The sequence below is a fragment of the Aquarana catesbeiana genome, linkage group LG01, assembly GCF_042186555.1.
Source record: "Aquarana catesbeiana isolate 2022-GZ linkage group LG01, ASM4218655v1, whole genome shotgun sequence".
Taxonomy (NCBI): Eukaryota; Metazoa; Chordata; class Amphibia; order Anura; family Ranidae; genus Aquarana; species Aquarana catesbeiana.
Genome location: NC_133324.1, coordinates 522,250,763 through 522,276,897, shown reverse-complemented (window position 1 = coordinate 522,276,897; position 26,135 = coordinate 522,250,763). Strand labels below are relative to the sequence as shown.

The window sequence follows — 26,135 nt, the reverse complement described above, 5'->3', positions numbered from 1 at the left end:
ATTAGAGCCTAACCATCCCATAGTGCATCGCGCCACCAATGACCCGGAAGTTAGTTTAAACCATGGCTGCTTTAGGAACATTTAGAGCTGTGAGAGCTCTGCTTAGAAGTAACGGGAGTGTTCAGCTACGGGGATACGCAAAGAAAGCGGGTGAGAAAAGAGACGATAATAATCATTGTTATACTAATATGTTAAATACTATTAATAATTCTTAGCTTCTCGGTGACAACAGTTAATTGTAATGCGGATAGTGTTTTCACCCTATACTGAGAAGGTCAGGGGACGTACAGTACTAAACTGCATATTGGTTAGGGCTGAAACAACTAATTGGTATAATCGATTAGTTGGCCTGCATACAGAATGCATTACTTGTTTACATATCAGAAAATACTGCTCAGTACAGGGGAGGGCTGGCGGCCTTAGGCCTGGGGGGGCAAATCCAGTCAAGTGGCCCATTGAACCACCGAATCAGCTCACCATCCATGCCCACCTGTTTTTTTTTTTCAATTCAGCCTCACCAGTGCCATCTAATGCAGCCTGTCCAGTGCCCATCGGATTACACAGAGTGGGGATCTTCCGCTTACCCGAGGCGGCCGCTGTCATGCGAAGTCTCACCTCCTGGACCGTCTCCCATGATAGACAGCACCAGTGCGCCTGTCTATCAAAGGAGCCGGTCCAAGAGGCGGGACTTCATATGACAGCAGCCGCTGGATAAGTAGGAGATCCCCGCTCTGTGTAATCCAGCGGCGCTTGCCCCTCCCCTTCCCCTCTGAGGCAGCCCAATGGGCCCAGCAGGACCCATGGTAGAGTTGGCCCTGGGGGCCCCCTTCTGTCCCAGCTCATGGTGCACCAGCCCAGGATTGGCCCTGCAAACCGGGGACAGACTTGGTCCAGGAACAGTGTCCTCAGTCCGGGGACTCACCCTGGAAACCGGGGACATCTGGTCACCCAAGGCTAGTGGCCAGCAGGACCCACAGACCATAGCCAGCAGGACCCACAGGTTAGTGGCCAGCAGGACCCATAGATCCGCTGTCATGGGCCAGCTCCCAGCAGGAGTCTTTGGGTCTCGCTGGAAGTTGGCCGCTGACCTGTGGGTCCTGCCAGCCGCTGACCTATGGTTCCTGCTAGGAGCCAGCTGCTGACCTGTGTGTCATGGCGGCTGCGGACCCACGTGTCTTGCCGGGAGCTGGCTATGTTAAGGTTGAGGGCTATGTTAAGGTTACTGGGTAGGCACTGCGGCAGGGTAAATGGGGTGTATGGGGGGGAGATGGATGGGATGTGGGGGGCAGCTGGCCCTGGGGATGTCAGGGTCTCTCACCTCAGTGATGGCAGCCACCAGTGCAAGCTCAGCAGATCATTGCACAGCCTCCTTCAACCTGGGGGGATGATGCTCCTGTCCTCCTGGGGTCAAGTAAAGTTGCAGCCTGAGCCAGTCACGTGGGTCCTGAGTCCCTGCCTCCAAGATTCAGGAGTTGTAGTTTCCTGGCTTCGCTACGCTGCTTCCCCACCCACTGGGAGCTTGAGCGCACGCAGAGTGGACTACAACTCCCATAATGCAACAGCGTGCATCAGCTAGTTGGCGACCATGCACCCCGGCTCAATTTCCTCCAAGGGAAAAAAAAACAAAATCGGCAACAGGCGGCCGTTTTGCATGTAAGTTGCATAGTAGGTGAGGTTGAAAAAAAGACACAAGTTCATCCAGTCAAACCTATGTGTGTGATTATATGTCAGTATTACATTGTATGTTGTGGTCATTTGCGATTACCACCCTGCCCCACGGCCCAGCCCGCCCCTGGCTCAGTACACCGTCCTTACATGTCAGTGTACACAGTGCAGCACACATGCAGCTCAGTACACAGTCCTTACATGTCGGTATGCACAGTACAGCACACATACGTCCTTACATGTCAATAAAGCAAAGAAGAGGGTTTCATCATGCCAGATCCCAGAAGTGTGGTTGCCACATCACTAGTATGCAATTAGGAAAAAAAAAAAAGAAGAGCCCCCCCCCCCCCCCCTCATTGGGACTTTAAAGGCAACACACACTTGGCTAGTACAAAAAAGTCAATTTCATTGAATATATATTATAATATAATTCAATCCGAAAAATGATCAATGGTTAAAAACCAAAAAAATGGTTTACAGACAAGAGGAAAACAAAAAACACAAGACAACATGAAATTTACATGAACAGTATGACAATAAGATAATACTCTCCGGTGAATGATAATTCCCGGTCACTCACCGGAGAATATTATCTTATTGTCATACTGTTCATGTAAATTGTTGTCTTGTGTTTTTTGTTTTCCTCTTGTCTGTAAACCATTTTGTTGGTTTTTAACAATTCCTCATTTTCCTGAATATATATATATATATTTTCATATATTCATATTCAATAAAATTGACTTTTTTGTACTAGCCAAGTGTGTGTTGCCTATAAAGTCCCAATAAAGGGGGAGCTCTTCTTTTTTCCTAATTACATGTCAGTAAGTGCCTGAGAACTTGTGAATGTGTGTGGAGCAATGCCTTGTGGGACAAGTAGTCCTGGGCAACAGGAAGTGATTCCAATCCTAGGTTCACACATATGCGTTTTTAAGTGCGTTTTGCAGTTTGCACAAATGCACTACAGTCCATTTAACCTGTTTTCCTATGATACAGGTTCAAAATATTAAATGCAGGGGAATGGTACTGAATTACTACTATTACCATTGGAGGGTCTTATCCAGTGGCATCACTATGGGGGTGCAGACCGCACCTGGGTAGAGCTGCACAATTAATCGTCAAGAATCGTTATCGTGATTAATCGTCAAGAATCGTTATTGCGATCTTGACTAAAGTGTTTCACAATTTTATTATTTTTTTTTTTTTAGTCATTTTTTTTTTTGGAAAAAATTACTTTAATTAATTAAATTTAAAAAAATCTAACAAGTAAAGTTAGCCCTTTTTTTTTTTTTTTTTTTTGTATAATGTGAAAGATTTTACGGCGCGAGAATCGTGATCTTTTTATTCTAAGCAAAAAAATTGTGATGCTCATTTTGGCCAGAATCGTGCAGCTCTACACCTGGGTGACACTCACCAGAGGGTTGACACCATCCAGGAAGCAGTTGTAGAGGCTGCTGTATAGCCCCTCTTTCTATCAGTGAAGCAGTGACAGCGGGATCTTTTCGCCCACTCAGTCCGCCAGAGAACTCAGCAGTGCCGCTGTGATGGGAGAGGTGAGCTGCGGGCTGTCCGAGTGTTGCCCCTGCTCGCCCCCCCCTTCTCCTGTCAGTAGTGCAGAAGGAGAGAGAGCGGCTCTCATCTGGTTTGCCACCCAGCTTGCTGCCCTGTCTGTTTCCCTCTCGATTGGCCACAGCGGACGGCCAATCAGAAGAGACTAGGGGAGCATCATGGGACATGTAGTCTCGGAAGATTGGCGGCCCCAGTGTTGTCCACAGGGAGCAGGCTACAGCCCCCAATATGCATGCTGCTGGGCAGGGGGAGAGAGAGCCTGGAACCAGTAAAAAAGCTGAGGGAGTGAGTGCTACAGGAGACAGGAAAAAGAGAGAGAGGACTGTGCTGGGTAAAGCCAGAGAGAGGGCCATGCCGCTGCCCAGCACCGCCATCGCTGGGTCGGGTAAGAGGGCCTGTCGGCCATTATCTATTACTGCTCCTAGGGACTGAGCCATTAGGAAGTGCCTAACCTGCTATCATCTGGACCTTACTGACCTCCGCAATGCGTGCCAATGAGCTCCAACAGTGGGCTGCTGGCCTTCACGTACAAAGCCGCTTCATCTGGACCTCAAATCTCTCAATCACATATAAATCGACACTATGATAACATCAGAGAAAAATACATACATTCACATACAATATGGTGTACAAATACATAGCAGTAATTTAATTTAGTCACAGGAACTATCCCCTAATAAATAGGGAAAGCGTGAAAAAAATATATATTAATTGTTGCAGAGAGGGGGGATTGGATAAATACTTTTATGGGACTGAAACGATACCTTTATAAAGAGTTATCAATTTCAACCTCTGTTGGAATGTCTTCAGGTCATAAAGCACTGACAGAAAGACGTGCGGACACAGTCTCACCGGCCCATGCAAAGTCCACCAACACGCGGAGTATCAGAGACCACAAACAATGAGTACTTGTGCTACTATTGGCTAAGATACACTAAATGACAATGCCTGTGTATTAGGTTACCTCAATAGCAGGTCAAACACCATATGCTTACCTCAAAGGAGTAATGTAGTCAAAGTATTGAATGAATAATCCAACACTAACGTGTTTGTTTTATTGTTTTCCCATATCATCTTTCAGGACAGCAACCTATGAGAGACCTAGGCTCCTCCCTTCTTAGGAAACACCGCTCAGCCTAGATTTAAAAGGCATACTTGCCCGCCAGCTTCTCAGTTTCGGTGTTTCCTCCGGCAAGGAGACACTGCGAGGAGCGTGGCTAAAGACAGCCAGGAAGGCTGAAGCCTGTATGTCCAGGAAGGAGACAGAGGTCTCTGGGGACTAGTGGTGCTATGCCTCGGAGAGGGGTTACTTGGCAGCCACACCGTTGTTTCTATTGCCACCCCAGCTTTCCGAAAGTTGTGTCGTGGGATGCTTCGGGGGCCCGACCTTCAGGTTCTCAGTGGAGACTTAGGAGGAGGCGCTGTTCCAACACCCCCCCCCACCACCACCACCCCTTGCACTCTGGTGCGAGCTGCGATGGAGCTCACAGCGGGGCCAGGTGGCGGGTTTTCGGCAGGGGGTGTGCACCTCTCCTTGATCCATGGCTTCCGGTTCCAGCCGCGGGTGCTGAAGGCGGGCCGGGCTTTGGCTGATGGGGACCCGGAAAGGTCACACAGGCGGTTGGAGGGCCCAGAGGCAAGACCATCCTTTTCACGGTGGGAGCATGTCAGAGGCAGGGGCCATCCTAGCGGCTTCTGGCGTTGCCGACATCAGCCATCTTAAAGCGGGGGTCCACCTATCTATCGTTTTTTTTGGGTTTTTTTTTGAGTTCATTCACAAACTTTTCTTCTCAGCATTACATACTCACATATTGTGTGTAATATGTCCTCCTGTGTCAGATTTCGTCGGAAAGAATAACTTATATTATTCACTGCAGGCGGTTTCCATCTTCATTGTGGGCATTTGAAGCCCACAAGCATTTATTTCCTGGATGTGGTGAATGCTGTGCTCCCAGCATTCACCACTCGTTCCCGCACATGCTCAGTGGCATCCTGGGAAGCCTGAGACTAGCTCCCAGGAGTCTGGGAGAGGCTAGAAACACGCCTACTCCCATGGGAGGAGAACCAGGAAGTGCAAAGAAGAATAGAAAAATAAAAGGTAATTACGGCGTTTTAAATTTTTTTAAATGGCATGTCAGCATCTAGGCAAGGAAGAGAATACATACAGATATTGTTCAAAATTTGGGTGGAACCCCGCTTTAAGGTAAGGAGAACCAGGGGGTTACGTCCCTTACCTGTCTATCACCTGTAGCTCCACAGATGGGGTTCCCTCTTGATGGTCAAGGGGAGGAGGCACATGGGACCCGGGGGCTGGTGGTTCTATGTGCTTTCCTGGGGGTGGTCCCTATGGGTCTGGCTGGTGGTGGGGGGAAGGTCCCAGGGTTTTGGACTGCCTCACAGAAACAAGGGGCGGGTGGTAAATCCCACAGCCCCAGACTGTACCTCACCAGCGGTAGTAGGGTACCGTACCCTTTTCTTCCGGTCACCTCTGGGGGGGGGGGGAAGGGGGACCAGAGGTTTCCATTTTTTGTTGCATACAAGTCAGCCCCATTAGCGCGATCGCATAGGCGACATGGCGGCATAGTTTTCTCTTCCGACAGCATGGCTGGTATGTCTAGGGGAAAGAAGGAAGCCACAGAGCGCGAGGGGGGGGAGCTATTGCGAACTAAGCTGGCCCACAGGAAGCATCCAGCGGGGTCACTTCTGGGGCATATTGCGTCATCTGCGGGCACCGGAGATGCTGGTTACAGTCTCCATACAATGGAGTTCAAATCTCAATGAGGGAAAGCCGTTCATATCCTAGGTACTGCACAGCACCTGCACCTTCTGCTGGACATGTGGCAGCTCTGTGGCCTAGAGATGAGAACTTCGGCTTGGCATCCCTGCTGGTCTGGTTTTCAAAAGGGGAAGACCCAGCAGCGGCTGCGGACCACCAAAGGGGTGGGATGAACTCTTCTGCGACACCTACACAGGTAGCGGAAGCAGACCCCGGCACCTCTCAGGTAAGCCTGAAGTGTTTGTACTTTCCATGAACATCCTTTGAGTGTTTTGTTTTTTTTTTTTTGTTTTTTTTTTCCCCCCCTTGTAATCAGTAGGGACTGGGTGAAGGGCAATCTTCTTTTTTTTTTTTTTTCTCCCCCCTGCATGAGGTGTATGGAGGTGGCTATGGCTGAAATTGCACTGTGTGGAAAAACATGAGGCTGGCGGCTGAAAGACAAGTTATGGCTCACAATCAGTGCAGCCATGGGAGTCTGCCTGGAGACATAGGATCTTGTCCTCATGTCAGCTCCTACTGACCTTTGACAAGTCACTTTATGAAGTGGCTCAGCGGTTAACATTTCAGCTCTGGGTCACTGATTTGATGGGGCTGAGAGTCAGTTCCTTGAGCGGTCTCCTGGTGACTCGGGCGTGTCTAGCCAGGGGCGAAGGCCTGGGTGGCTGACACTTCTGCTTGGCAACACTGGGGTGGTTAGTTTAAATCCCCCAACATTCTAGTGCTTGCATCAAGTTGTGGGTTCTCCCTGTGTTTGTGTGGGGTATCTTACATGCCCCAAACTCAGGCTGGCATTTGATATATCTGACGCATTGTCTGGGTAGAATGCACTCATGACCACAAGGGTCAGATCTCAGAGTCTGCACTATAGACACTGCAGTGAAAACTTTGCTTGTGTAGGACCAGCAAACCAGCTCACCTAAAATTTTCAGGCAGGGGTCTTCAGGTTCTCCTGGTCGACTCACGGACAGTGAGGAAAAAGAGCTTGCATTGTAGGTGTTGCACCTAAACTGTGCCTTAAATAGTAAGTTCATGAGTTTGAATCCCAACCAAGCTAGCACCCTGCATGTTTCACTAGTGTTTTGTTGTTACAGGGTTGATGGCCGGATGGTGCCTGATGGCCACATCACCTGTATGCACCTGATATAGGAAACTAAACAGGGGATCTCTGGTGACCAGGGGGTGGCCCCCTGTATGGCATCATGGAGGGTTAAAGGCCTTCAGGTGACCAGACCCTAGTAAGATGCACAAGTTTCTAGAACACTTGTTAAGAAGTGGGAGAAGGCCTGAATGGTGAATCCAGTAGACCCCCCTCATTACAAAATTTCTCTGGAGGAGGTGGTTGCAGGAGGACAAGAAAAACACTCCTGCTCCACGACCAGGGATAGAGCAGTGGAAAAGGGTGTTCCTGTTCATTAGGTCCGTTGGAAGTCTAGGGTCCAGCTTCTCAGAAGGCATTGGTTCAGTGCACTCTGCACCCTCCAGACGCAGTTTTTTTCCACAGATCCAGACTTACCGGCCTAGTCCTGGGAGAGGAGGGGTATTGTTGGATTCCATGCTCAAGAGAATGAACTCTCTTCTGAAAGGGGTGTCGTGCATCTCAGAATATTGTCTGACACATTAATGCACGGTCAGTAAGAGGACGGGCAACCCCCCAAGTGCTGGGTAACGAACAGCATGTCCAAGACTGTGCGATATCCCTCCCACAGGTGACCTGTTCTTTGTCCTGGGCTGGAGGCGGTTCTTGAATCGCATAACAGACAGGAACAGAGCCCTTCCTGTGAAATTAAAGGGTGACCCAGGTAGGAAGGCTGAGCTATGGCCACAGCACCCTGAATGCACCCGATCTCATCTGGGGACGGGAGTTATGACTAAACTCAGTGGAGTCCTCTTGCAGTTGCAGGCGCTTCCATAAGAACCGTCTTTAGGGCGGTTAACCCTGGGATCTCTAGTTTCCCCCGGGAACTCTGGTTTCCTCCCATAGAACCTCCTCTTTGGGCCTAAACCAGTAAAGGGTTGGCACTCCTGGGTAGATGCTGTCGCTCAGAGCTGGCATTTTCCCCAGGTGCCATGCCAGCTCGCCCACCCACAGTCTTACTAGTGGGCATAGAACACTTTGGTCTTTCTCATTGTATCACACTGGCTTAAAGGACCACAGAACTCTCTCCTGAAGGCTCTGGGAACCGGGTGGTCTGGCTGCTAAGAAGGGATCCCTTAAGATTATATTTTATGCTCCACTTACATGAGATTTGTAGGCATTATGGCAGCTGGACCAGTGTTAGGTCTGCAGTTTTCCCAGTAGGACCAAACTTTACTCATTGTAGGCCTTCGTGGGATCTTCCTTTGACCTTTAGTTTGTGTGTCAATAAGGGGTTTCCTTCCTAAAGGTAAGGGTTAAAATCTCTAGCAGTACCTGGGCAAGATGACATTAGCTAACAATCGGACAAGCTTTATATGTAGGGAGATCTCAGAGAAGCTGATGCTACTCCGCCCCAAATCTGTGCAGTGGCAACGTGATTAAGCTCTCCTACCTTTTACTCCACACTAGAGGCTGATCTTGTCAGCAGAGGGATCAGGCTCTTTGGACACAGAGTCCTGTAAGCCGTAGTCCCACCCTAAGGGTAAGTGCTCGCTTATCCTCTCATAGGTTGCTGTCCTGAAAGACCCTATGGGAAAATCAGAGTTACTTACTGGTAACGTCTTTTCTGGGTGTCTTTCAGGACAGCACCGTGTACCCACCCTTGTTGTTTTTTCTTTTTGGGTTCCTGACTCAGGAACCATCAAAAAAGCAATTTAAGGTGTATGATGTGTTCTTGTGTCTCCCCAGCTGGCTGGAGTTGCTTTGAAGAACTGAGGAGCTGGCGGGGAAGCATGCCTTTTTAAATCTAGGCTGGGCAGTGTTGCCTAAGACGGGAGGAGCCGAGGTCTCTCATAGGTTGCTGTCCTGAAAGTTTTTCTGGAAAAGACGTTACCTGTAAGTAACTCTAATTTTTATATTGCTGTCAATTTTTTTTTTTTTTTACGCTCCGCTGACAGCTGATGACTCATCAGTTTGTTAAGGACACAGAGGCTGCCTTACCGGCCCGCTTCCTAACAAACGCATAAAAAACGTGGGTTTTTAAATGCAAATGCCGATTATTTTTTCGATTAATTGGGGACAAAAAATAATTTAAAAAAATTACTATGCCATTTTTTTCGTTTATTTCAAATAATAATGTAAATTTGTTACACTCAAACTGCATCACAACATAACTACTAAAGTAAATTCCTCATTCATTACTGACAATGCAGTGAGGGGGCTGGTCCTGAATGGGAGAGGGGACTCTACTAGAGAGTAGGAGGTTATAACCTAGTTTGGAGACCAGGCATTTAGGAGTAGAGAGTAGTTTGGGAGGGAGGGAATGTGGGAGAGGAACCAGACCAGAGGGGGTTGCGATAAAAAGGGAGTTTGTTTGGACCAGAAGCCAGACCCAAAAGGGTTTGAGTGGGCTGGGGCAAGGGACCAGACCAAAGCGCGCTGGAGGAACCAGACTGGAGTGTGGGAAGGAGAGGGGTGGCTCCAGACCGGAGTGTGAGAGGGAGAGGTCTGTGTATTCCTCAAACTATTCCCCCCCCCCCAATGGTTGGCTGTGACACATGTGGCTAAGCGCCTACGGGCCTCCATACTTTGTCTACAAGAAACGCATATGCATACAGACCAGTCCATACAATTCTCGGCTCGTATGTTCAGCCAACAGTTTCACTCTGCATATTCCTCGTTTTCCCGAGGAGTGAGTATACTGATCCCTCAGGGGATCCCCTTTACTTGCACACTTTCAGTGATAGATGACAAAGGGAGTTATACTTTTCTCAGATGTAACTTGGAGGGCTTGGAATGTATAATAGCGAATGTGTACATACCTCCTCCCTGGTCCGCAGAAGTCCTTAACATATTGGCAGGCTTTTTGGCCCACCACCCTAATGTCCCCGCTCTTATTGTGGGTGACTTTAATAATTAAACTTCCAGATAGACAAACTCACGATGGCCCACCCTGATCGATCTAAGATCAATGGCCCGACGCCATTCGTTCATCTACTAGAGGAGATGGGTCTGCATGACGCCTAAAAAAAACCCCAAGCTAAGACTTATTCCTGCCACTCTGCATCACACAGGGGCCTCTCCAGAATTGACCTTGGTCTTTGTAATGAGGAAATGTTATATATTGCTGATGCTGACCACTCTCCATACTGGGCCAAGATCAATACCACTGGCCCCAGCAAAAGGAATCACTGAAAAATAAATCCATTTTGGTTCTTCTTGTTTCCTACGCCACACCCAGTAACTACCGCTATTGAGGATTTTATTTCCTCAAATACGGCGTCCTTGGTCATGTGCTGGGACACTCCTAAGGCCTTTCTCAGAGGCCAGTTTATAAAGGCAATCTCCTCCATAAAGACTAGGACCAAGACCTGGGAGCACTCTGTCCTGCAGGAACTAAGAGAGGCGGAATCGGGGTTCATTGCAAACCCGACTGACCATACAGAAAGGAGATGGTTGGAGGCACAAAAGTTGGCTAATCATATGACGATGTCGAAAGCAGAAAACAAGCGTTTTTTTTCTTGCAACAAAAATACTATGAGGAAGGGGAGAACACCAGACATATGTTGGCCATGATGGCTAAGTCCTGTAGAGGCCCCTCCTTCATAGCAGCAGTGCCTCCGGCCTGGTGGTGACTGCTCGCACTTAGGTTATCAAGACATTTCAAGATTTCTTTGTAGATGTGTACTCCTCTGCTCTCATGGATATCCGAGACTTCCTCTCGGCGTGCGATCTGCCATGCCTTGAGCGGTCTGACAGGGACATGTTAAATGCCCCCCCCACCTCCCCGCCGCTTCACATCTGGAGGCAGATTTCCCCAGCACCCTAAATCGATGCCTTCCATAAACCTACTGTCCAAAATATGGGGCCTCATTAAATATAGCTTGGGTATGGAAGGCTTCACGATCCACACTCCACTGTGGCATAACCCTTGCTACATGGAATTGCAGAAATTAGAGGGGTTCCAGTCTTGGGAGGCTAAGGACCTTAGGTACATATCGCAACTTTATACACAGACCATTTTTAAATCCTTCACTGATCTACAGGAGGAGTTCGGGCTACCAAAACATAACTTTTACAGGTACCTCCAACTTCGGCATGCTATGCAATCGCAGACACAACTGTCCAAGGATGGTACACATAGAACATCCGGTAATAACCCACTTATTTAACACGCATAAAAAAGGTATGATCTCACAAATATACAGCACACTCTCATCTAGAACGCAGGACGCAGCCAAACTGCCATGTAGACACCGGCGGGAGCAGGACCTAGGGGAGATTGGGGGCGTGGACTGGGAACTATGTTTACAGTCTCTGCCAATCGTCTCAGTGCACCATACAGGCTCTCCCAATTATTCGTTTTGCATAGAACCTACCATACCTCGGTGCTGCTTCACAGATGGGGCAGGTGGGAGTCCACTCTGTGCCCCAGATGTGGGGGGGCCAACGGGGGTCTAATACACCTGATGTGGCGCTGCCCCAAAATATTCAGATATTGTAGGACGGTAACTAATACTATATCATCGGTCTAAACCCCGTCACTTGCCTGCTGGGCGCGGTGGATGAGGAACTTTTTACCCCCCCACTAATGTAGCTGTTTCAAGATTGCTGGCACCCTCCCAGCTAGTTCTCAATAGACTGCTCCAAATGTCACCCATTAGATCCTTAAAACATTAATTATCTGCACCATATCAGGATAGCATAAAGTCTTGAGCCTGATCAAGGAATAGGGGATCGGTTTAAAATCCCCCTTCCCTATTGGTCTGTCAGTGGTATAAACCGCTGCGACCCAACAAGGTCTTGGTTGTGATGAGAAGCTTCAGTTAGTTTCATCTTCCTGTTGGCAGATAGTTCAACTACAGTTTCCTCTTGTTTATGACTATCAGTGTGTCACTTACATATCAACTTACTAGTGAAATGCACAGTGTTAAAAGCAAAGACTGAGCACACCTGTTATAAATATTTTTTTAGAAATGTCATATCCAAGTGTTATGCTCTAGACCACCACCTGTATACTATGCTGTTATTAACGTACACCCTGACGATATATTGATATATTTGTTTTATATTGTATATTTGAACTTGTGACACAATAAATGGGGCACTATTCCTCCCCCCCCGGAACACCAATGACGGGGCACCATTCCTCCCCGGAACACCAATGACGGGGCACCATTCCTCCCGGGAACACCAATGACGGGGCACCATTCCTCCCGGGAACACCATTGACGGGGCACCATTCCTCCCGGGAACACCAATGACGGGGCACCATTCCTCCCGGGAACACCAATGACGGGGCACCATTCCTCCCGGGAACACCAATGACGGGGCACCATTCCTCCCGGGAACACCAATGACGGGGCACCATTCCTCCCGGGAACACCAATGACGGGGCACCATTCCTCCCGGGAACACCAATGACGGGGCACCATTCCTCCCGGGAACACCAATGACGGGGCACCATTCCTCCCGGGAACACCAATGACGGGGCACCATTCCTCCCGGGAACACCAATGACGGGGCACCATTCCTCCCGGGAACACCAATGACGGGGCACCATTCCTCCCGGGAACACCAATGACGGGGCACCATTCCTCCCGGGAACACCAATGACGGGGCACCATTCCTCCCGGGAACACCAATGACGGGGCACCATTCCTCCCGGGAACACCAATGACGGGGCACCATTCCTCCCGGGAACACCAATGACGGGGCACCATTCCTCCCGGGAACACCAATGACGGGGCACCATTCCTCCCGGGAACACCAATGACGGGGCACCATTCCTCCCGGGAACACCAATGACGGGGCACCATTCCTCCCGGGAACACCAATGACGGGGCACCATTCCTCCCGGGAACACCAATGACGGGGCACTATATTCCTCCCGGGAACACCAATGACGGGGCACTATTCTCCCCCCCCCCCCCCCCCAACAACACCAATGACGGGGCACTATTCTCCCCCCCCCCCCCCCCAACAACACCAATGACGGGGCACTATTCTCCCCCCCCCCCCCCCCCCCCAACAACACCAATGACGGGGCACTATTCTCCCCCCCCCCCCCCCCAACAACACCAATGACGGGGCACTATTCTCCCCCCCCCCCCCAACAACACCAATGACGGGGCACTATTCTCCCCCCCCCCCCAACAACACCAATGACGGGGCACTATTCTCCCCCCCCCCCCAACAACACCAATGACGGGGCACTATTCTCCCCCCCCCCAACAACACCAATGACGGGGCACTATTCTCCCCCCCCCCCCAACAACACCAATGACGGGGCACTATTCTCCCCCCCCCCCCCCAACAACACCAATGACGGGGCACTATTCTCCCCCCCCCCCCCCCAACAACACCAATGACGGGGCACTATTCTCCCCCCCCCCAACAACACCAATGACGGGGCACTATTCTCCCCCCCCCCCCAACAACACCAATGACGGGGCACTATTCTCCCCCCCCCCCCAACAACACCAATGACGGGGCACTATTCTCCCCCCCCCCAACAACACCAATGACGGGGCACTATTCCCCCCCCCCCTCACAGAGATACTAAAATTAATGTTATGCCAGGTTCACTCACTGTATTAGAAAAAGTAAGCCGCTACCTTTTTATATGGCAGCTCGGCGCTCATGGTCTCTCTTTCTCTCTCCTCGAGGCAGCTGGGGGGGCCTGAGAATAACCCGCTGATGTCAGCGAGGAGGAGAGAGGCGGACGTGCCAGGTCACATGAGCACCCCATGAGAATACAGCGGCACCTGGTAGTACGGGACTCGGCCGGAGGCGGGACTGGCAGGGAGGAAGGTGCATGCCGTTAGCAGACCAACTAATCGATTAATCCTTTCAGCCCTATTGCATTCATCAGCCAGGAAGCTGCGCACAGGTGCCTATTTAACTGGGTGTAGAACTCAGTCTGAGCGTGCTCAGTCTTTGGCTGTGGAACTTTGTGGAAGTGGAACTTGGTAGAAGTGGGAGTTAAAAACTAGAGTTTAAAACAGGAGGTTATAACAGGGGTCATAGTACCTGTGTAGTATGAGTATCTGAGTGTTGTCTGAGTAGTGTGTGTGGATCGTTAGTACTTGTGTATTGTGTACTGTATACTTGAGTATTGCGAGTGCACGTAGGTCTGCGACTGTTCTGCGATTGCACGTAGGTCTGTGAGTACCTGTGTATTGTCTTGAGTATTAGTGCCAGGAAGCTAGCTGTTAGGTAATTTGGACAGGGTAAAATCCCCAAATCCTCACTAAATTTAATAGGTACGATGCCCGGCGGGTGTGGAGAGGCGACTCTTTGTACATCTTGCCGCATGTATGCGTTCCTTGATCATCCGATCGAGGGTGAATACTGCTGTGCAAAATGTAAGCACATTGTTTCCCTGGAAGCCCAGGTTCTGAATCTAGGGAAGCAACTGTCAGCACTGAGAAGTCCCTCCATACTAAAGGAGAGCCAGGAATGTACACGGCAGGTGCCGGCAGGGGCCAGCACAGAGGCGGGTGGAGACAAAGAGGCGCAGGCACTAGCAAAGAGTAGATGGTTGACAGTCAGGAGGGGTAGAGGGGGAAGTGCTAGAGAGGCCGATCCAGGACTGGAGCATCCCAATAAGTACGCTCCATTGAGTGTCATTGGTGAAACCAGTCAGGGACCAGCACTGCTGGAGATGAGGGACTCTCCTAGCTGCCAGGGGAAGAACTCCTCCAGTGAGAGTGGGGGGCAGCAAAGGGAAAGGAAAGACAGATTCTGGTGGTAGGGGACTCAATTCTTAGAAGGACAGAGAGGGCAATCTGTAACCAAGACCTGAAGCGCCGAACAGTATGTTGTCTACCGGGCGCTCGGGTTCGGCACATCACGGATCTTGTGGACATATTACTGGGAGGGGCTGGGGAAGACCCGGCTGTCATGGTGCACGTTGGCACCAATGACAAAGTCAGAGGCAGATGGAGTGTCCTAAAGAACGATTTTAGGTACTTAGGTGCTAAATTGAGGAAAAGGACCTCCAAGGTAGTATTCTCAGGAATACTACCGGTACATCGAGCCACACCAGAAAGGCAGAGGGAGATTAGGGAAGTAAACAAGTGGCTGAAGAGCTGGTGTAGTAAGGAGGGGTTTGGGTTCCTGGAGGACTGGGCCGACTTCTCAGTCGGTAACCGGTACTATAGAAGGGACGGACTGCACCTAAATGAGGAGGGTGCAGATCTGCTGGGAATGAAGATGGGCAAAAAGTTAGAGGGGTTTTTAAACTAGGCGATGGGGGGGAGGGTCCAGAGACAGTGATAGCCAGCGCGGATGATATTCCAGAGGGTAGTGTTGGGGGCATTAGTGGTAGGTTAACCAAAGCACAAAAACACAAGGTGAGTATAGTAGCAAGTCCTAGTTGCAATTTTGAAACACCCAATATAAGGACAATATGTGACCGGTCTAAACTATGTGGCATGTTCACCAATGCCAGGAGCATGGCAGACAAGATGGGTGAACTAGAGATACTGTTGTACAAGGAGGATTTGGATTTTGTGGGAATTTCAGAGACCTGGTTCAACAGCTCTCATGATTGGCTGGCAAACATTCAAGGGTATACCCTATACCGCAAGGATAGAGAGGGTAAAAAAGGGGGAGGGGTATGCCTATATATCAAGAATAATGTACAAGTGAATGTGAGAGATAACATCACTGAGGGAGCTAGAGAGGAGGTGGAATCCTTATGGGTAGAGCTCCAAAGGGATGAAGCTAAGGGGAAAATAATACTGGGAGTATGCTATAGGCCCCCTAACCTGAAGGAGGAAGTGGAGACGGATCTCCTATCACAAATTGGATTAGCAGCAAGGATGGGAAGTGTTATCATAATGGGGGATTTTAATTATCCAGACATAGACTGGGCGGAGGGAACCGCGCATTCATTTAAGGCTCGCCAGTTCCTTCTTGCAGGACAATTTTATGGGTCAGATGGTAGACGCACCAACTAGAAATAAAACATTACTGGATCTACTGATTACCAACAATACAGACCTGATCACAGATGTGGAAATACGGGGCAATTTAGGTAACAGCGATCACAGGTCAATTAGTTTCAGTATAAATCACACAAATAGGAAACATAAAGGGAATACAAAGACACTGAATTTCAAAAGAGCCAACTTCCCTAAACTACAAACCTTGCTAAAAGGCATAAATTAGGATAAAGTATTAGGAACAAAGAATACGGAGAAGAGATGGGTTTGCTTTAAGAGCATATTAAATAAGGGCATTAGCCAATGTATCCCATTGGGTAATAAATTTAAAAGAGCGAACAAAAATCCTGGATGGCTTAACTCCAATGTAAAAATGCATATAAAAGCAAAGGAGAAGGCCTTCAAAAAATACAAGGTTGAGGGATTATCCTCAGCATTCAGACTTTATAAAGAATGCAATTAGGACGGCTAAGATAGAACATGAAAGACACATAGCGGAGGAGAGCAAAAAAAATCCCAAGAAATTCTTTAAGTATGTAAACAGTAAAAAAGGGAGGACAGACCATATTGGCCCCATAAAGAATGAGGAAGGACATCTGGTTACAAAGGATGGGGAGATGGCAAAGGTATTGAATTTATTCTTCTCCTCAGTCTTCACGAGTGAATCGGGGGGCTTCAGTAACCAAAACTGCAGTGTTTATCCTCATGACACAACACAGGAAGCACCTCCATGGTTAACAGAGGATGGAATTAAAATTAGACTTGAGAAACTTAACATTAATAAATCACCGGGACCAGATGGCTTGCATCCGAGGGTACTTAGGGAACTCAGTCAGGTGATTGCCAGACCGTTGTTCCTAATTTTTACAGACAGTCTATTGACTGGAATGGTACCAGCTGATTGGAGAAAAGCCAATGTAGCACCAATATTTAAAAAGGGCCCAAAAAACATCCCTGGGAATTACAGACCAGTTAGCCTAACATCAATAGTATGTAAAATCTTGGAGGGGATGATAAGGGACTATATACAAGATTTTAGTAATAAGAACGATATCGTTAGCAGTAATCAGCATGGATTCATGAAGAATCGTTCTTGCCAAACCAATCTATTAACCTTCTATGAGGAGGTGAGTTGCCATCTAGATAAAGGAAGGCCCGTAGACGTGGTGTATCTGGATTTTGCAAAAGCATTTGACACAGTTCCCCATAAACGTTTACTGTACAAAATAGGGTCCGTTGGCATGGACCATAGGGTGAGTACCTGGATTGAAAACTGGCTACAAGGGCGTGTTCAGAGGGTGGTGATAAATGGGGAGTACTCAGAATGGTCAGGGGTGGGTAGTGGGGTTCCCCAGGGTTCTGTGCTGGGACCAATCCTATTTAATTTGTTTATAAACGATCTGGAGGATGGGATAAACAGTTCAATCTCTGTATTTGCAGAAGATACTAAGCTAAGCAGGGCAATAACTTCTCCGCAGGATGTGGAAACCTTGCAAAAAGACCTGAACAAATTAATGGGGTGGACAACTACATGGCAAATGAGGTTCAATGTAGAAAAATGTAAAATAATGCATTTGGGTGGCAAAAATATGAATGCAATCTATACACTGGGGGGAGAACCTCTGGGGGAATCTAGGATGGAAAAGGACCTGGGGGTCCTAGTAGATGATAGGCTCAGCAATGGCATGCAATGCCAAGCTGCTGCTAATAAGGCAAACAGAATATTGGCATGTATTAAAAGGGGGATCAACTCCAGAGATAAAACGATAATTCTCCCGCTCTACAAGACTCTGGTCCGGCCGCACCTGGAGTATGCTGTCCAGTTCTGGGCACCAGTCCTCAGGAAGGATGTACTGGAAATGGAGCGAGTACAAAGAAGGGCAACAAAGCTAATAAAGGGTCTGGAGGATCTTAGTTATGAGGAAAGGTTGCGAGCGTTGAACTTATTCTCTCTGGAGAAGAGACGCTTGAGAGGGGATATGATTTCAATTTACAAATACTGTACTGGTGACCCCACAATAGGGATAAAACTTTTTCGCAGAAGAGAGTTTAATAAGACTCGGGGCCACTCATTACAATTAGAAGAAAAGAGGTTTAACCTTAAACTACGTAGAGGGTTCTTTACTGTAAGAGCGGTAAGGATGTGGAATTCCCTTCCACAGGCGGTGGTCTCAGCGGGGAGCATTGATAGCTTCAAGAAACTATTAGATAATCACCTGAATGACCGCAACATACAGGGATATATAATGTAATACTGACACATAATCACACACATAGGTTGGACTTGATGGACGTGTGTCTTTTTTCAACCTCACCTACTATGTAACTATGTAACTATGTATGCGCATGGGACGTACTTAGACATTCCAACATGACAATGATCCAAAACACAAGGCCAAGTCGACCTGTCATTGGCTACAGCAAAATAAAGTGAAGGTTCTGGAGTGGCCATTTCAGTCGCCTGACCTCGATATCCTTGAGCCACTCTGGAGTGATCTCAAACATGCAGTTCATGCAAGACAGCCCAAGGATTTACAGGAACTAGAGGCTTTTTTCCAAGAGGAATGGGCAGCTTTACCATCTGAGAAGATAAAGAGCCTCATCCACAAATACCACAAAAGACTTCAAGCTGTCATTGATGTTAAAGGGGGCAATACATGGTATTAAGGACTGGGGTATGTAAACTTTTGATCAGGGTAATTTGGGTAGTTTTTGTTGCCATTATGATTTAAAAAGCGTAAACACAGTTGATTTGATAATAAATGGCTTCAGCCAAACACTAACCATGAGTAAAAAAACGTTTTTTTGTGTTATCATTCATATTCTCTGAAAAATGGCCAAGAACTCATATGTTCTGCCAGGGTGTGTAAACTTATGAGCACAACTGTATATTCTTTTATAACTTTTTCAGAGTTCTGCCTGTTACAAGCGGGCACTGTGTGCATCAAGGCTTTTTTCATGTAATGGACTAGAGGTGCGCATCTTTCACTCACAATTCAATTACTAATATGTCAACGATCCAATTTGATATCCGATTACTGTCCATTGTTTTCTTTAAAAAAATTCAAGCAGTCAGAAGAGCTCTACCCTGCCCCCCCCCCTTTTTTTTATCTGTTCTTAAAACTCCCTGCGTGTAGCAAAGTCTCAACACAGCAGACAGCAACTTAAAGGGGTTGTAAAGGCAGAAGGTTTTTAATCCTTTGTGCATTTAAGATCTAAAGCCTTCTGTGTGCGGCAGCTACCCCCTACTACTTACCTGAGGTACCTCTCTGTCCAGCGATGTCCACGAATGTCTCAGCCGTCTGAGATTCTCCTCCTGATTTGGCTGAGACACAGCAGCGTCGCCATTGGCTCAGGCTGCTGTCAATCAAAGTCAGTTAGCCAATCAGGGGAGAGAGAGGTCGGGGCTCCGTGTCTGAATGAACATAAGGAGCTGTGACTCAGCTCGGTTGCCCCTATAGCAAGCTGCTTGCTGTGGGGGCACTGAACACAGGAGGGAGGGGCCAGGAGCAGCGATGAGGCACCCAAGAAGAGGAGGATCTGGGCTGCACTGTGCAAATCCACTGCAACAGAGCAGGTAAGTATGACATGTTTGTTATTTTTATAGGGGAAAAAAAAACTAGCATTTACAATCACTTTAAAGGGGAGCTCTAGGCTTCCCCCCCAAAAAAAATACTAGAGGAGAGGGTCATAGACTGAAGACCTGCTACAGGAGAGGGTCAGAGACTGCAGAACTGCTACAGGAGAGGGTCAGAGACTGCAGACCTGCTACAGGAGGCAGTTAGCAGGTAAGTATGATATCCTTTTTTTTTTTTTTTTCTTTTCTTTAAAAAAAAAAATAATAATAATAATACCCTTTAGTATCACTTTAACAAATTGCACTAACTATGAGAATAAAAAAAAAGGTACATATTCTCCTAGAAGTACACTATATATACACTGCAGGGGGGAAAATATATGCAGCTAAAGGTAAATGTATTGCTAATGGGTAGATATACTATTGGGTTATTTGCTGCTGGAGATAAATATGTTCCTGATAGAGAAATGCAATGCTAGATAAAATAGAAAACTGACAGTTCTGCACCTACTTGCCATTGCTACCATATCCTTGGGTAAATGACAGTTAAGTTATAGCCATTGGTAAATAGAAAAAAGAGACCCGTGGGAGGTGGCTGTCCTTAGTACCCCATGAGAGTGTGAGGAGGACTGAGGACAAGCGCATCCAGGAGTCGGGGACGCTTGCTTGGGTCTCCCGCAGCAGTCTGTGAGGAGGACACAGGACAGAAGTCGGGACGCTGGTTCGGGTCTCCCACAGCAGCCTGCAACACGACGATGCTGGGGATGACGTCAGCGGCGGCTAGGCGGGGGCGGGAAAAAAGGGCATGACTAACGCCCACGGTGCCTCTTTCAAAGTGCTCCTCTTGCTGTGAGGAGAGGCGCGGTGCGCCAGGTGACGTCATCCACCAAACTATTTAGCCAGTCGTAGCATTGATGCAGAATCGTGGACAGCGGAATTGCGATGCATCGATTATATTCAGCACCCCTATAGTGGACCTTAAGGTGTCTGACATGCTGTAATCAAGGTGTGCTTCATACAGAAGGTAACCTATATGCAAGTGCATACCCTGCCAAGTGGCTGTATGGTATGGCTTAAAACCCTAAGGTAAGCTAGCAAACAAACCCCTCCTCCCCTTTTTTTTTTTTTTTTTTTTTTGTCTACACTAATTTTTTTTCAAAATTGTCTGTCTCCTTTTTTTTGTTTATAGCGCAAAAAATAAAAACCACAGAGGTGATCAAATACCACCAAAAGAAAGCTCTATTTGTGGGAAACAAGGACATCAATTTTGTTTGGGTACAGTGTCGTACAACCACGCAATTGTCAGTCAAATTAACATAGTGTCGTATCGCAAAAAATGGCCTGGTCATGAAAGCGGTTGTATACCCGCTTGCACATTTTTACCTACAGGTAAGCCTATAATGAGGCTTACCTTACGATTGCAACGATACCACATATGTGTGTGTATGTTGTTGTTTGTACCCGTAGTGGGGCCCAGAAGCAATGGTGCACTTTTTTCTTTTTTTTTTTTTTAACCTTGATCCATTCATTTTTTTTTTTTTTTTTTTTTCTTTTTTTATTATTATACAGAATTTATATAGCGCCAACAGTTTGTGCAGCGCTTTACAACATGAGGGCAGACAGTACAATTAAAAAAACAATTTTAATACCGGAGGAATCAGAGGGCCCTGCTCGTTAGAGCTTACAATCTGTTTACATCTTCATCTCCTGCAAGAGGAAGTAAACACCGGGACAGCTTACAGTGACTGCTCACTGTGATTAGCCAATCTGAGTCGATCACAGAAATCAGGTGACCCAGCACCGGTAGTCCTGGATCCTGATCGTTTGTACAAATCCCAGGGCTCTCGGTGAGAACCTGGTCTTTGTGCTGGGAGCATGCTGTGCTGCGTGCTTCCAGCACAAAGAAAGGTACACATATATGTGGCCCCACGGAAAAAAGCCCAGGCCACATGTATACATACCATCAGCGGAAAGGGGTTAGTTTTTTTTTTTTTTTTGTTTTTTTATCAACTTTATTGCTATCAAAAGGGATAAACGACATCCCTTGTGATAGCATGGGCAGTGACAGGTCCTTCTTATGGAGATATCTAAGGTCTATTAGACTCCAGATCTCTCCTCTGCTCTCAAAAGCACCTAATCAATCCAAGATCGGTTTGATCAGATGCAGTTACAAACTGGCAATGGCTTGTAATTAACAAACCGATACTGAAAGTGACAAAATGCTTGTCACTTCTAGTTTCATAGTCCATAGAAATAATCAGGGGACCTCCTTCATCTCTATAATAAGCCAGCGAAACCAAGTCCTGGGCTCCCTGGTGGAACGGGAGAGCCCAGGAAAGCAATGGATGGCGGTGGAAGGAGGGGGATATCCCCTTCCACCACATGTAAAAGCAATCCAATGGCTCTACAGGTACTCTGATAGCTTTCACATTATCCAGCAACACCAGCTAAAAAAAATATATATATATAACTGAGGCCATGGCTGTGTTTTTGTTTTTTGTTTTTTTACTTGTTTGTATACAATAGTTTTAACTTTATCCTATTAAACTTTTTTTACCTAACTTTTTTTTTACCATTTTTTACCCAATATACATGTGTGCCTATAAAGTCCATGTTTCTACTCCTAATTCTTTCAGTCAAGTAATTGCCAGACCATTGTTCCTAATTTTTACTGACTGGAATGGTACCAGCTGATTGGAGAAAAGCCAATGTAGGGCCCAAACTACATCTCTGGGAATTATAGACCAGCTCAGTTTTCCTGTCCATGTAGATGCAATTCCATCAACTCCAACAGACCTTATTTTATAGATTTAAAATTTGAGGTACAGTATCAAATGCTTTAGCAATATCAGGATAAATTGCATCCCCTTGACTTTCACCATCCAATTTCTTACTTTCTCATAGAAAGATGAGAAGTGGATATGACAAGAAAGGTCTTTTAAAAAACCATGCTGGTTGTCACTGATATCTTTTAGCTCGAAAGAGTTTCTGGATAGGTTTTGTTACCATTGCCTTAAATACCTTCCATAGTATTGACTGGTCATTGGTTTCCTAGTATACAGTTCTATCCCGTTTTGTAAATTGGTACCACATTTGCGCCATGCCAATCAGTTGGTGCCATTCCAGTCAGTAAAGTGTCTTTTTAAAAATTACAGATAGCAGATTTGCTATAATTAAGCTACTGTAAGTTCCGTTAATGGAGAAGAAAAAAATATTTCAAAATATTTACACAGATCTTTGCTTTGCAGTTATTAAAGGGAAAGGAAAAGGACTTGTCAAAGAAGTTCAGAAAGGCCCTGAAGTTTGCAAAGACCCATATATCTTGGCCACACATGCTATGGGGTTAAATATATACAAGTCTGGTTCAGATGTGCAGCTAAAGGACGATTCTCATTACCCAGAATGGTAAGTAAGTAGAACCTTTTCTGTGCAGCTTTTTGGGTTCCACTTTAATCTTACACATTTTGCCCTTTCCATATTTCTCACAGGCTTTTCCAACTAGATCTTGGTCCACCTAAACCTTTGGAAGATCTAAGTCCAGATACTCCTCAGTACTGGAAACTGCTTAGAAAACTGCACATGTGGAGGAACAACCGTCTAGCCAAAGTGAAGAAATTCTGATCAACGAATGGTTCTGCTTTGTTGTTTTTGTGTTCTGAAGAGTATTGCTTGTTAGCAAGCTTATAAACAACTATCAAAAACTTTTCAATTAAATTATTTTTATTAATATTATGTCCCATTAATTGTTGACAATGAGAACTTGCGTAAAAGTAAGCCTTTACACATTTTACTGACATTTGTCACAAGCAGACTGTGCATTGGCAGGAGGGTTCTCGCTCATTGCAGTAAGATCATTTAAGGTCAGGTTCACACTGCTCCGACACGGAAGTCAGACGACTTCCGATTCGACTTTGCTCTGCGACTTCAGCGAATGGGATCTGACCATACCAGGCCCTTTGAGTCTGGTGTGGATCTTAAGGGGGAACCCCACACCAAATAAAAATAAAAAACTGCGTGGGGTCTGTCCGTCTTTCTCTCTCTCCCCCCCCCCCCAAGACTAGACCTATTGGTCTGGTTTGGATTTGAGGGTAATCCCCCACGCCAAAAAAAAGGTTAAAAAAAAAAAAACTGTGCCCTCCCCCCAAAAAAAAATCCATACCAGACCCTCTGAGCATGCAGGTCAGGAAAGGGGCTCATTCCCCCCCTCCCCGGGCCATACCAGTCCACATGCCCTCATCATGGGGGGGGTGCTTCTCCCCCGCCACAATGCACTCCCCCCCCCCCCCATATGTTGAGGGCATGTGGCATGGTATGGTCCAGGAGGAGGGGTGCTCACTTGTGCCCCCCCCCTTTCTAAACTGCTGGGCTGCATGCTCGGATAAGGGTCTGGTATGGATTGGGGGGGGGGCCTCGCCATGGACTTGTGCTCATGTCGGACCAAAGTAGTACAGGAACCTTTTTCAAAGTCTGACCAGTTAAGAAGGCTCTCATAGGGAACCATTCATTTTGACATGTCATGCGACTTGTGCTCCGAAAGTTGGAGCATATGTCAGACCAGTGTGAACCAGCCCTAACAAACTATAGGGTTGATTTACTAAAACTGGAGAGCACAAAATCTGGTGCAGCTTTGTATAGAAACCAATCTGCTTCCAGATTTTTTTTTTTTTTTTTTTTTTTTTTTTTGTCAAAGCTTAATTCAACAAGCTGATGTTAGAAGCTGATTATCTACCATGCACAGTTTCACCAGATTTTGCAGTCTCCAGTTTTAGTAAATCAACCTCTTTGAGAATACCCCTGGTATTTACTGTTACATGTTGGTAGTGATTCAGACTTGTTGCCATAATGTCATAATCAAAGATGGGGGAATTTATCAAAACCGGAGCAGCCAAAATTTGGAGCTGCTTTGCATGGTAACCAATCTATTTCTATCTTTTATTTTCTTAACTGAAATATTTAGGGATAGAAGCTGATTGCCATACACAAGTTTTTGTGAATTCACATTTATCCTGATAGTTCGCTCCATATCTCATCTTCCCTGAGAATGAAAGAATCAGGCATACAAAGATATGCTCAAAGCTGACCAACCACAGGTCATCATGTGTTTTGGTTTTTTTTTTTTTGTTTTGTTTTTTCCCCCCTTATTGCTAACCAGCAAACATTAACCACATGCTTTCCTAAAAAAGCAAAAAAAAAAAAATTCTCCTGTTTCACAAAGTACAGTACAGTTATTTTTTAAAGTGGTTTTATAGTTACTCTGGTTAAAAAAAGACAAGTCGAGGGGGCGTGATGACGTAACGCGTGTCACGGAGGGAGGGGCGAGAGTGGCTCCGCTGGAGTGAGATCCGAGACTCCCCCGAAGCTGGCCGTGGCGGTTTCGGAAGGAGGGAGTGAGAACAAACCGCTGCGACCCAGCCTCTTACATCCCTGCGGGAGATGTGGAGTGTACCTGCTCGCCGCAGCTGAGCTGACCAGAGGAGGATGTGTGAGCGGCAAGTGTGCGGAGCGGCTCGCAGAGATCGCAGGCGGCGGGTCTGCCGACCCCCCCCCCCCCCCTTCTCCACTCCTGGTTTTTCCCCTGGGCATCCCCTCCGGCACCTGCCACTTGTTCCCCCTGGAGTCCCAGAGATGGTAATGTAAACCGGGATGTTACATGTGGAGGAAGGAACACAAAGGAGTCGGGCTCAAAGAGCCGTTTATCATTAGGAAGAGCTGACATGCAAGCGTGAAGGGCAGAAAAAGGAGGTACCCCCAGCGAGGGGAAGTTTAAGCTTAAAAATTATATAAGAGCCTTTTATTAGTCTGCAATGTAAAACTTGAGGACTGTTTTGCATGAAGTTTTGGGCTCTGAATGGGTGAAATGAGGATATTACCAAGTATAAAACTTTCCCCCTCTGATTGACAGGCTGGAAACCAAGAAACTGATTAAGGTGTAAGATAACTAATATCACTAATCTGTGTTTACTGGTGTATATTTGCATAACAAGGAGATAAATAAATAAATATCCTCAGGTTAAGCCATATTAACTACACTAAGGGGAAGGAGTGGGAATACTGCTTAAAGCGCTAAGAATAGACACTGGGAATATCACCTACCTGGAGGAGGGCAGATCCAGTCATAGAAACAGCTGAAGCACATATACAAATGGGACTGATTCACACAGAGCCACTTGTTTTCCTGGCTTAATCACTCCAACCGCATCACCATACTACGTTGCTAACGCTATACGTATCAATACAAGAAGGTATACAAAGTGGTTTATGAGTGGGTTAAGAGCAGTGAACTGAAGGTTTAAATATATGCAGCAATAAGATCAGGGGCGGAACTACCACCATAGCAACCTATGCGGGCGCTATGGGGCCCGCAGCCGAGTGGGGCCCAGTGAGGATGAGAGCACCGCCGGCACAGTCTCCCAGCCAGGGGAAGAGAGAGGAGAGGAAGAGGCGAGCTGTCCGTATCAGCAGAGAGCTGAATTGCCCGATGTAATAGCTTTCATTAGAACTTCCAGTGTTCCCGGGGCTCACGTC

At 47.0% G+C, this 26,135-nt stretch overlaps 1 protein-coding gene across 1 annotated transcript; it reads left to right on the top strand.

Moving 5' to 3' along the window:
* Nucleotides 1-23,337, top strand: MRPL54 (mitochondrial ribosomal protein L54). The gene is made up of 3 exons (XM_073594294.1): nt 1-150; nt 22,859-23,015; nt 23,099-23,337. Exons 1-3 carry the CDS (start codon nt 63-65, stop codon nt 23,229-23,231), a joined length of 378 nt encoding a protein of 125 aa, XP_073450395.1. The 5' UTR covers nt 1-62; the 3' UTR covers nt 23,232-23,337.
* Nucleotides 23,338-26,135: the final 2,798 nt, after the last annotated feature.

What these genes read in the sequence shown, in the direction of transcription:
- MRPL54 (XM_073594294.1), top strand. Translation starts at nt 63, where the DNA reads ATGGCTGCTTTAGGAACATTTAGAGCTGTGAGAGCTCTGCTTAGAAGT. An exon ending in GGGATACGCAAAGAAAGCGG is followed by an intron (nt 151 to 22,858) that starts GTGAGAAAAGAG and finishes TTTGCTTTGCAG; the next exon opens with TTATTAAAGGGAAAGGAAAA. An exon ending in GATTCTCATTACCCAGAATG is followed by an intron (nt 23,016 to 23,098) that starts GTAAGTAAGTAG and finishes TATTTCTCACAG; the next exon opens with GCTTTTCCAACTAGATCTTG.